At 41.5% G+C, this 12610-nt stretch overlaps 1 protein-coding gene across 2 annotated transcripts; it reads left to right on the forward strand.

Annotated features, from left to right (window-relative positions):
- The first annotated feature begins 528 nt into the window (after positions 1-528).
- On the forward strand, positions 529-12247 carry LOC306930455 (von Willebrand factor A domain-containing protein 1-like). 2 transcript variants are annotated; one of them, XM_079511438.1, is made up of 7 exons: positions 529-917; positions 4664-5215; positions 9657-9816; positions 10115-10272; positions 10515-10787; positions 11308-11586; positions 11745-12247. In XM_079511438.1, the coding sequence occupies exons 1-7, from the start codon at positions 839-841 to the stop codon at positions 11765-11767; spliced, it is 1524 nt and encodes a 507-aa protein (XP_079367564.1). In that variant the 5' UTR covers positions 529-838; the 3' UTR covers positions 11768-12247. The 2 variants fall into 2 exon arrangements, with proteins under 2 accessions (XP_079367564.1, XP_079367565.1); XM_079511439.1 differs by having other exon boundaries at positions 11311-11586.
- The last annotated feature ends 363 nt before the right edge of the window (positions 12248-12610 follow it).

Genomic DNA, 12610 nt, shown 5'->3' on the forward strand with positions numbered 1-12610 from the left:
CCTGAGACACTTTTTCAAGATTCTTTTGAAAATAGCATTTGTGATCTGTGAGCTTGTAGATCTGCTATTTTCAAATACCTGACACATATAGGTTTAATGTGTCCTTCTCTTGGACTTGTTTTCATAGACCTGGTTGTTTCTCTCGCAAAGTCTGGCAACACGTTGTGCTGCTGTTTTGTCTGTACCTGCCCATTCCTGTCTCTCTCTCTCTCTCTCCAGTGGGACTGGGATCTGTTTATGAGACGTTGTGGTCTGACTGCTGCTGAACTGCAAAAGAGGGAACAAGTGGTCTATATACACAATATTCACCAGAACATCATCTCATGCAGATCCATGCATTCCTCCTTGTTGTAATGTTATAGCCCATGTCCAAAGGCCCAAAGCAGCCCAAAGTCCAGACAAAAACAACAGAACAGTGTTTGAGGCAGAAGGAGGAGTGAGTGGTAGGAGGAGGAGGCGGAGGAGGTTTGGCTAGAAATTGTACTGTAGTAGTGAAACACCAGCCTATAGTGTGTGAGAGAGGAAAGGGGAGAGAACAAACCACCTTGCATTTGATCTTCTGAAGGGAAATATGCATCTCTAGCTACTGCGCATGATGCAGGTGTTAACAAGCAATTAAGGTTTGAATAATAGCCTGCTTTTTATTAAATATTTCTGACGGGAACACTTTACATTATCATGGTACTCTGTCATCCTTCGAATATTAGACAACGGTAGATCTGTCAGAGTGCGCGATGGACACTACACTGGCGAACGAGGAAACTGTTGGAAGTTTCACTTCTTTTGTTTGTGTAATTTAAAACTAGCATCCATAACGTTTTAATGCTGTCTTACAACAATGCAGTATTTACTCACCTCTTTCATCCTTGTGGCCATGCCGCTGCTGAGCAACATGCAAATGGATGTCCCTGGTACAGGTGAGTGAAGCTACTAATATACATCATGACTTTTTCAATGTTTAAAATGAATTTAGACTATACTTTGTCATATGACGTTAGTGCTCGTTTAGCTTATACAGTACAAATACAATATAGCTATATAGATCATATATACATTATAGATCAAATATCTCTCTCTCTCTCTCTGTGTGTGTGTGTGTGTGTGTGTGTGTGTGTGTGTGTGTGTGTGTGTGTGTGTGTGTGTGTGTGTGTGTGTGTGTGTGTGTGTGTTTAATTATTGTTCTTAATTAATGGCCACAACAATTACATCCACCTATGGCTATAGTCTATATAAGGTATATAATCATAGTTATGAAAGTATACTGTTGGCATAGATCATTATTCTATAATAGGGGTATACAATTAAATGCCAAACATAATACAAAATGGATGGATTGCCTCAAGTAATTAAAAGTAAACATTTGACCTAGCCTAGATGGGTTTGCTGGACATTTAAGTCACATAAACCTGAGGCTTATATGGAATCTGTGGAATGTTCCTTCATTATTTTGTCGCCTCTCCCTGGAAATGTACCCACATAATTATTCTGTATCATTTTTAATTGCACCATCCATCACAAAAACAACACAGTTTTAGTAGCCTACCTTAATATTCCCTTGAAACACAGCATGTGTTTAAGGTACTCTGTGCTCACACATAGAAATATGAGCATATTTATGCATTCATATCCCAAGGTCCCAACTGTGCCTTAGACTTTTGGCACAACTTGAAACTAATCAAGTACCAGTCAGATTACTGCCCAACTCTCTCTCTCTCTCTCTCTCTCTCTCCCCCTGTCTTTCTCCCTCTCTCACACACAAGCACTCATTCACATGCACCTTTCTCCAGTGGAATGCAAAAATTGGACAGAGTTGCACACCTCTTCTCCATCAACGACAGCAATCTCTCCACTTCATCTTATATACTCATATACCCACTAGCTTGCTCTCTCTAGCTGTTCATTTCAATGGTTCAGCTTTTGCTGTTTCTGTGTGTGTGTGTGTGTGTGTGTGTGTGTGTGTGTGTGTGTGTGTGTGTGTGTGTGTGTGTGTGTGTGTGTGTGTGTGTGTGTGTGTGTGCGCGCGCGCACGTGCGTGCGTGCATGTTGGCGTGCGTGCGTGTGCGAGCATGTGTGTCATTCTGTCTCTCACTCTCACTCTCTCTCTCTCTCTCTCTCTGTCCCTCTGTCTCTCCCTTTCTCTCGTCCTACTCTCTAATCTCTGTAAGCTGTTATCTGTGCTTTTAGGCAGCTGGCTGATGATGCCTCTAACTCTGATAGCTCTCCCTTCTCTCGTTTCCTGTCTTCCTTCTACTTTATAGTAGTGCTTGTTTATTTTCTGGCTAAACGTTTAATGACTACGGGCCATTATCATTGCAGGAAAGTATTGGGTGTGTTCTGCAGAGGATCTGCAGATGGTGGAAGGGAAGCCGTGTGAACGATATACAGTACACATAAGGGAGAAGTTCAAGTGACGCAATATGCATGCATGATCTAGCTAGGGACTAAATAAAAAAATATTGTGTGTGCGTGCGTGCGTGCGTGCGTGCGTGCGTGCGTGCGTGCGTGCGTGCTTGCGTGTGTGCCTGTGTGCACGTGTCCGCATTTGTGTGCCTGCTATCCATTAAAAAAACAAATTAGCAGGATATGCATGTCCGCATATCTTTCTTTAGACACGGTGCTGGACCTTGAGAACTTAAGAAAGCCCTGCATGGGCGAAAGGTTGTTTGGTTAAAAATGAAAAGAGGGCGCTGTTTTTTCTTAAATGTTTTGACGATGGGTTCTCAAATTGGGTTAAAAAAGACTGGAGAGCAACCTAACGTGTGTGGACATTCCCATTTTTGCCAGCTGCTTGAAAATCGCCTGGACTATTTGCTACTACCTCTTGCAAAGTTGCGACCAGAGTGGACACTTTTTCACGATTGGCTGCCTCATCTCCAGGCTGCCTCTACGCCAATGGGAGACTTACCCATAAAACCTATAGTCTGAACGGCATAAAACCCATACTCTGAACACCGCAACGTGAAGCTGTGAGCTGAGGCAGAGGCTGCGGCACACAAACTGATTATAGATGTTCATAAATGAGAGCTTGCTGCACCTGGCAGTTGTGACTGAGTCATTGTTGTTTTCTTCATGCTATCCATTAGCACATATGCCGAGGGGGGCCTTGAAAATGGCATTGCAGTTGTGGTGCATGCATGTAAATAACTGTTCTTCCTCTTGAGGTTTAAAAGCAGACATCAAACATGATCAGAGTAGTGTGGACCCCGCCTGAGGCCTATAACATTATGTGAAAGCATTCCCAACTTGCGTGGCATTGTCTTCCAATCTGATATTGAACAGGTATTTACCCAATAGCAAAGCAAAACATGTCGGTGTAACTCCAACCATTTGCACACCACCACCACTGTAATGCTTGTTGACATGGTTATTGTAAGACCTCAAAACAGGCTGTGGGCAAAGACGTGGTTAAACCTGTGTTTATGGTACCGTTTCATAAACTATAGGCCTATGCTGTGCCAGTGGAAAATGTCATAACAACAACAGACGCTTGCAATTACGCGCTACCGAGTACGAACGCATTTTATGGTTTCCAGGAGGACATTATGAGGAAGTCACTTGAATGAAGATAGATCAGATGCATGGCTGTTGCTGTGATTTGATTTTGTTTTGTTTTGCTTCTGTGTGTCTGTGCATCTCTGTGTCTCTCTCTGTGTGTGTGTGTGTGTGTGTGTGTGTGTGTGTGTGTGTGTGTGTGTGTGTGTGTGTGTGTGTCGGTATGTGTGTGTGTGTGTGTGTGTGTGTGTGTGTGTGTGTGTGTGTGTGTGTGTGTGTGTGTGTGTGTGTGTGTGTGTGTGTGTGTGTGTGTCGGTATGTGTGTGTGTGTGTGTGTGTGTGTGTGTGTGTGTGTGTGTGTGTCGGTATGTGTGTGTGTGTGTGTGTGTGTGTGTGTGTGTGTGTGTGTGTGTGTGTGTGTGTGTGTGTGTGTGTGTGTGTGTGTGTGTGTGTGTCGTGATGAAATGGAGTGCAATTGCTTCTCAGAATGAGGCCTATTGTAACCAGTGCTCATTCAGGTGGAGAGAAACCCAGGCTGTCTGTTTTTTTAACTATTGTCTCTCTCTATTTCACTTTCTCTCATGCCATATTTTATGGCATCACCTGTACCAGACATCATCAAAGACAATAACAGAGTTTCTGACATTCATAGGAACCCTCTTGCCTCTGTCCCTTTTCCAGCATGTTAAACCTCAGACCATCGTTTTGTTGTGTCTTCTTAGACAGAACAAAGATGATCATATCTGATAGAAAATCTGTGTTCATCATTAAGTGGCTATTTAAAAAAGAAATCTCACCCGTATGAAGTGAGGGGAGGGGCGCTCTTGTCATTGTACAAATTTACGTCATATTTGGCGGACATTTGACCTAATTTCTCCTTTCATTGTCAATGGCAAATATTGAGACGTGTGGGGACAAAAGCTGTATATACTGTAGGAGGGGCTAGCGCCCCTCAACAAAATCTTTAATCCAGCATCTGAAAGGATAGAGTCAATATTATCTCCCTCAGGGGATTCACTATGGTGCCGGGGAGTAACTTGCCAGAGAAAATAAATACGGGTGTTAATAAAGGAAAGAATGACATGGACCTACAAGAATGCCATAATACCAAAGCCACTATTATGTTTTACTTTTAATATGAACCTGTTGTATATTCCCTCTGTTCTGCTAGTGCTCAACTGCTGTGAAGGAGATATTCTCCTTCTGCTGGACTCCTCGGGAAGTGTCTCGTCTTATGAGTTCTCACGCCTGTTGCGGTTCGTCACTGACCTCCTCAGCCCCTTTTCACTGGGCCAGGGTCATGTGAGAGTGGCGTTGCTGCAGGTGAGCACCAATCCTCGCTTAGAGTTTGGCCTAGGTGTCCACAAGACCCAAGGAGACCTAAAGAAAGCGCTGCTCGGCACCAAACAACTCCTGGGAGACACCAACACCGAGGCTGCCCTCAGACTCGCTCAGCAGCACCTCGCAAGAGCACAGTCAGAACAGGAACCAGCACTTCCAAAGGTCCTGTTGTGGTTGACCGATGGGGTAGAGCCTGGCAATGTGGACGGACTGATGTCAGAGCTAAAGACAGACGGAGCAGCTGTACTGGCTGTGTCAACAGGACATGGGAACTACAAGGTTCTGCGACGCTCAGTGACGCCACCGGTCGACTCACACCTGCACTTTGTAGATATCGATGACATCAGTCTCATCACAGAGGACCTGAGGGAGGCCATCATTGGTGTGTGCATTTCACATGCACACGCTTATTGTTTTATTGTTTGTTATAGGATCCCCATTAGCTTTTTCCATGGCCAAAGCTAATCTTCTTGGTGTCCGACACAGAGAAACATTTTAACAAAAACATTAATTAACTTTACAATAAAGAAATAAAGATGCAATAAAATAAAAAATAAAAGTAGTACAATTAAAGGACCACTTCACCACTTTTCAACATCTCTTCATATAATTGGTCCTCACTAATGTTCATGATAAAACACCACCATTTTTTCCTACTCAGTCTGTGAGTAGGAAGGAGGGCTTTGGGCAGTTCGGACACCCGTCCACCAGTGACATCATCATTAGGCAGATTATTTTTTAAACAAGATTTGTTTTAAAATATATTTAGATTTTTATTATCGTGAGAACGATGGCTTCAACATTTGCATTGCAACTTTTCAGGAAAAGAAAGCCTGCCATTTCTATTAGCTTGGATTCACCATCGATGATGTCACTGGTGGACGGGTTTCTGAACTGCCCACAGCCTTCCTATGAGACACAGACTGAGTAGGAAAAAATGGTGGTATTGTATCATGAACATTAGTTAGGACCAATTATAGGAAGAGAAGTTGAAAAGTGTTGAAGTGGTCCTTTAAAACCAAAATCACGTACAACACAACAATGTGCATCTGGGGATTACAGGCTTGTTTGCAGCGTTGCACAAGTTGTTCTTTTAACTATTTCTTAAAGGCGAATTTTGTTTGTATTAGTTATGTGCACGTCTTGCAAAACCCTAAAAGTATAAAAAAAATATTTAATGACTGAAGCCATCTTTTAATAACTTCTTTTAATATTCATTAGTAAATTATTGAATGGAATAACAATTTATAACATGAGTGTATGTGTACACTATATCTGAGTTTATTCAGTCAGTATATTAGATATACATAAAGCAAATATACATGTTAACATTCCCACTCTCACTGATTTATAGTTGGAGATCCTGGAGATCCTGCTAAGAATCTTAATAGTTTGCATTTGGCTAACTCACGTAATAGCTAAGTGAATATATTATTTGATCCAGGCATTCAGGCTCTGATACATATTACTCCCTGATTGATTGATTGATTGATTGATTGAATACTTTTTTAACAGTTTGCAACAAAAAAACACAGGAAAGTACAGTTCAAATACAGTTATAGTAGGCCTACTGTTATAGGCAAACATTCTGTGAAAGTATCCACTTACTGGTGCGGTCAGTTTAATGTAGGCCTATACCTCCTCAGCAGAAACCCACTACACCAGAGGTGGTTGTAGTCTGGTAACTGGCAGAGGTGCTAAAGGGGAAGCATTGTAGACAGAACTTGTGATATTCAATTACAGATTGTGCTGTCAGAGTGACATTTTGTTCCATTACCTCTGTTCTCATCTCATTGCAGCCTCTGTGTTCTCCTGTCTTCCAGTTCAATGGATACAGTTTGATAGGTTGGGATGGCTTAGGGTAGACGACTTGCAATGGCCCTGGTCTACAAGACACGCTATACACCACAAAGACACCCATGTGTTGTGTACAGTACCTGTCAAACTACTTACTAAATGTCAACGCTGTCCACTATCACAAGCTCCACCAATCACATTCAACCCAGATTTTGAGATTTGGCTCAAACAAGGGGTTAAATTAATTTAGCTCCTATGACAAAAATGTGGAACGGCCTACCAACAGTCTTAAAGGAATGTGAATCCCTACTCTCTAGTGTGGTACGAGTTGTACTTCCGTATGATTCTTTTGCCAAAATTGATTTTTGTTGTTGTTGCTGTTTTGGCTTTTATAGGGACCAAACTGTCAGAAATGATGGGGTTCAAATTTTCCCGACCCCCACCCCTTTTCTGAGGGGTCATCTATTTTGGGACCTCCCATAATAGTACGCCAGGCAATTAATGTCCGATTTTCATATTAGGGTTGTTTTGTAGGTTTTCAAATATTCTAAGTTGATTTCTTACACTTTTAAAGTAGCCAGAATAATCTTTTCTGACTTTTGGCTTTTGACTTTTGTCTTCCTTACCCCGGGACCCCCGGACTCATCTCAGTACTCATTACATTCCTCGCTCTGCTCCTTGCAGAACAATGTCAAATTAGATCATAATTGAAGCATAAACGTATTTTGTAGCTCTGATAACTCTGATAACAAAAACGTGTAGTAGCTAATACCAGGGGTCTTCCACAGGGGGTCCGGGACCAGTTTTGGCCCTTCTCTTGCACCCATTTCTGTGATTTTCTAACTATTTTTGAATAATATTAGAAAGGTTGTGTATGTTCTTATGTATCTTGGGTTTATGACGTATTGTACTTTGATGGTTTATTAGTATTCTCACTTCTCAGTATTATTTATAACATTTTCTGTTACACAGTTATAGTGTTGTAGTCGAGTCCACCTAAAGCGAGTTCAAGTAAAGACCAAGTCGGGGGGGCTTTTGATTGCCTGCTAAATTAGTCTCTCTTCCTGCACCTGCAGATGAAACATTTAGTCTGCTCCATATCATCACAGTGTGATGCCCAATTTACTTTCATAAGTCATCTCCTGAACCCTGCTGTCTTTAGTGAAGGTGTAATTAAAGCTAACCAGCCGAGATGACTGAACAGGAGAGAAAGAAACACCATGCTTTCTCAAGAAGTGTGATCTTCTGAAATGGGAATGTTCACAGGTTTCTCAATTAATTTGAACAATGTATGCTCCTGAGGTGAGTTCATCTTGGACACAATATAGAGGTGGTTTTCGAGGTCCATTATTTATTCTGCATTTGAGCCACGGACCACCATTTGATGAGATTTATCCCCTCAGACCCAAAACTAAAGAATGGATAAGATAAGATTTTGTCCAAAATGCCATGCTGTATTGATGTGGACATAGGAGAGACATTGGCAAACGTTGATCGAAATAGCAATTGCTCTAATTGTGTTCTTTTAATTATGTAATGCAGATGTTTAATAATTGAACTCTTGAGAGCGTAACATTAAACCAAAAAAGATCATAGCCAGCCATCATAATTTTGCTGTGTTTGTTGAATGCATCCTGGAGATCTGCCAGCTTCAGCATGGTTGGTGTCCCCCCTGGCATCAACTATCAGAACTTTGACAGGCTGTGGGATACCCATGGAAGATCTTCCTGCATCAGATCAGGCTGTGGGACAACTTCAAGAGGCCTTGGCATCTTCTACTGCATGCAGTAGAAGACTGACTGGCTTTGTCTGTGGGAATGTACATGGTGCCATCAACAGCACACAGAGAACGGGGAACTATTGACATCTCATATTCACCAATTGTCTCCTCAAGTTTGGGAACTAAACTTGGTCGGCTGCCTTGGATGATTAAAAATCGTCCCAGCAATTCACGTTCCTCACGCAACTTGATGACTTTGTCTCCAATACGTAGGCTACTTTCATTTTTTCCATCCAATTCGAAAAGGTCTTCAACTTGAGTTTCGTCATTTTGTCCCACACTGAGAGACTTGATGTAGAGATCAATCAAACAAACTCCTCAAAGCGCTTCTGGCCCTTATCTGCAAACTGAAGAATGATATTTTTTGCCCCATCTGACACAAGTGCTGATGAAACCAGAATCTTTAATGGTGTCTTCTCTTGGAATGGATTGTCTCCACAGTGCAACTCAATCAATTTACGTTACTTGAGAGCATTTTCTCTGTACCTCAATGCAATCTCTAAAGTTCCCCTCAGAATAGGAATGCTATGGTTCAAGAGGTTTAATGTAAAAAAGAAAAGGAAAAAAAAGAAAAGAAAGAAACGTTCCTATCCTACAAAGATTTGGTGGGCCCCTGTAGTAACTCTGTGGACCCCCTAGGGGTCATGGGCCCCCTGTGGAAGACCCCTGGTATTAGCTACTACTCATTTGTGTTATCAGAGCCCAGCTACAACTACTTTTAATCTTTAATTTTGATCTAATTTGATGTTATTCTGGAACAGGAGGAGAGCGAGGAATGTAATGAGAACTTATAGGCACAGGGGTCAGTCCGGGGGGACCCAGGTGAGGAAACACCCCTACCAAAAGTCAATAAAGATTCTTCTGGACACTTAAAAAGTTTAAGAAATCAACTCAGAATGTTTTAAAACATACAAAACAATTCTAATATTATGAAAATCATTTTCTCATAGTTTGGAATCAAGATATCAAGATATCAAGAATCAAGATATGAAAAAAAAAAAACAATTGGCACAAAAGTCCTACGGGAGCTGTTTTTTTGACATCTCGTACCACACTGCTCTGAAAGTGGGTGGCTGCAATTCGACTATTGAACTGTACTTTCCTGTGCTTTTTGTCTGCAAACTGTTAATAAAGTATTCAATCAATCAATACATTGCCAAGAAAAAATATGAAACAAAAACAACTACGATGTATGTTCAATTCTTCCTATGTGTTCTCTACTTCTCTCCCATTGTCTCCACTTCAGAACTTATCCGTGTTGAGCGTCTGCGTGTGGTGCATGTGTCCTCCCATAGTGCCGTGCTGCAGTGGCGCTCTGTCTTGAGTGCAGACACTGGTTACTATCAACTCCGCTATAATTGTGTACGGAAAACAGAAAGAGAACACCAGTCTGGTGGACGAACCAGGTGCAGTATACTTGAGACAAAGTATAGATACTCCTGGTCAAATATTACTCAACTACATTGTAAAAGCTTCTCATTGTACTAGAGTTAAAGTACTGGGGTACTCGCTTTAAAAAAAATACTTATACAAAAGTGCACAAATTACAAAAAACATCAGTAATAGTGAAAGTAGCACATCTACAAGGTCACAATGCGTCACATCGTGGCTCGTTGTGATCTTGTACTGAAAATATTTCACTATATTTGAAATACGACATTAATTCATAATGTACTTTTTTTAAAATTCATAATCACTGACCAGGTGTACTGGCCAGCAACACAAACGCACCCTGCCGGGAGACTCCAGCCGGGAAGAGCTGACCAACTTGCAGCCTGATACCACCTACACTGCTTCTCTCACCCCAGAATCCAACCAGCAGTTTCTAAACACGCTCTCTGTTACCTTTACAACATTGCCAGGTGAGTTATAGATCTGCAAATGAGGACACATATTGGAACCAAGAGGTGGGCTTTGTGTGCAGACCGCGGTGAATGGAGAATGACAGTTTAACTAGGTGGAAAAATACAGTAAGGTTTAACATGCGCGAAGGTGTGTGCTCGCGTGCGTGCGTGTGTGCGTGCGTGTTTATGTAACAACAAACAAATAAATTCCTTTTTTTATATACATAATATGGAAATGTACCTACCTCCTCTCGTTTCAGAGGTAACGAGTCCGGCAGTGGTTTCGGTGTCAGACTCGGGCCCTCACCAGGTCCGTGTGAGCTGGGCTCCTCTGCAACCTGCTGTACAGAGGTACAGGGTGGAGTATGGCATCATCCCAAGTGGACGTGTTCAAACCGTGACACTGCACAGTCATCAGAACTCTACTCTGCTAACTGGTCTGGAGCCAGCCACTACCTACCTTGTTACAGTCAGTGCTCTGCATGCAACAGGCAAAGAGAAGTCCATGTCTGTCAAAGCGTGCACTCAGGAAGGTATGGTTCACTGGTAGGAAAAAGTAACACATTTCGTTTTTTTTTGGTAAAAGTATCAATAGCGCAATGTAGAAATACTCTGTTACAAGTCAAATTCAAAAGTACTGGAATCAGCATATATACTTAAAGTACCAAAAGTAAAAGTACTCATTACACAGAATGTCAATTTCAGTTTTCAATATGTACGAAAATCTTTTGAAAATATCAGATCTACAAGCTCACAACGTGTTGTACCGCAACACGTTTTGTGCTTGTAAATCGTCTATTTTCAAATAGCCGACGTATATGGCTGATGTGGTTAATGTACCTCACCCATGAGTGAGTGTGGACAGCATTGCGTATCTGCACTGAATGAGTTGGAAAGACCCATGTTATTATACAGTAGGCTATTTCATGGTACATTGACAAGGACTTTTATTGTATAATCTTAAAGTTTCTTCATCACCAGATTTCTTCTTGGGTTTGCTTTAATGGACAAGGTAATTTATCCATTAAATTACCTTGTAATCCTCCCCTATAGCAGCGCTCCCAGCACTGGCTGACCTTCAGCTGACCCCTATTGGGCAAGAGGCCGTGCAGATAGAATGGCGAGGCCATAAGGCAGACCTGAGAGGCTATTGGCTCAGCTGGCAGGCTGAAAACACCCAAAGACCGTCAAAGCCTTTGCTCTCTTCTGTATACTTGCCGCCCGGGATTCAGCATCTCACGCACCATGCAACCAGAAGTCGAGTGTGTGTGTCCCCTGTCTACAGGTCTGGCCGAGGAGATGGAATATGCTGCATGACAGAGAAGCAGACAGGTTGTTCAAGATATAGATATTCAAATGAATTCCTATGTGCATAAATGTCTAGGCCTACATAATTATTTATACGGTATACAATACATACATGGTGTGTCAATGCTACTGTACCAGAAGATAATTGCCTTCTCCCTCTGTCTTTCTCTTCTTTTTAATAGATACAGTGAACTGGGGCCAGTAAAAACTGTGGCAATCAAGCAGCTGATGTGAAGATAATAGGTGAAATTGAGTGTTATAATGCCACACTGGGCTAGCAGCACAACCGGCTCATTATTCATGAACACTGGTATATATTGTAGCTCTCAAAGGATGAAGATGATGTTCCCTGGATTCTTCAGATCAAAGCAAAGTCCATGCAGAATCAATAGCCCCTGAATGAAAAGTCCATGCCTACAGTATCTAACGATTATTTATCTCTATTGTGAACTATTGAATGTTTTAATAGTTGTTATGACTTTATTTTGTATTTAACTTTATTCTGCCTTGTTGATGAGGGAATTATGTACTTTTCTGTGGAAAAAGCACTTAACACCATGGTATTATCATGCTCGAGGCCCAACTTAAAAATATATTTTTAATAAAAACATGCTATTGGTTGTACCTTTAGCCAGTGGGCAGAGGTTCTTTCATACAAACATTAGGGGAAGCTTTCAAGATACCCTGGTCATTGATCCCCACCCACTGGTGGGGATCAATGACCAGGGTATCTTGAAAGCTTTTTTATCCCCTGTTGTATGAGAACGGGGAACTATTGACATCTCATATTCACCAATTGTCCTGTTGTATGCCAGTTCTCGGTATGGCTGACAGCAAATGTAATGTTTTCAAAAGATATATTTTTTAATTTAAAGAGCATACTTTTTACTTTTATTATAAGTATATTTATATGTTACTTTGATATGAATAATAGGAATGCAGGAATTCCATTTTGTGTTATGTAGCAGCATTTAATAGTTATTAATAGAGTGGCCAGTTATTGGGGTATAACCCAATAGTCGAATGGTTGGGGCGAATACCACGTGGG

The sequence above is a fragment of the Electrona antarctica genome (assembly GCF_951216825.1).
Source record: "Electrona antarctica genome assembly, chromosome: 9".
NCBI classification, from domain to species: Eukaryota; Metazoa; Chordata; class Actinopteri; order Myctophiformes; family Myctophidae; genus Electrona; species Electrona antarctica.

What these genes read in the sequence shown, in the direction of transcription:
- LOC306930455 (XM_079511438.1), top strand. Translation starts at nt 839, where the DNA reads ATGCAGTATTTACTCACCTCTTTCATCCTTGTGGCCATGCCGCTGCTG. An exon ending in CAGTCTGGTGGACGAACCAG is followed by an intron (nt 9,817 to 10,114) that starts GTGCAGTATACT and finishes ATCACTGACCAG; the next exon opens with GTGTACTGGCCAGCAACACA. An exon ending in CATGACAGAGAAGCAGACAG is followed by an intron (nt 11,587 to 11,744) that starts GTTGTTCAAGAT and finishes TCTTTTTAATAG; the next exon opens with ATACAGTGAACTGGGGCCAG.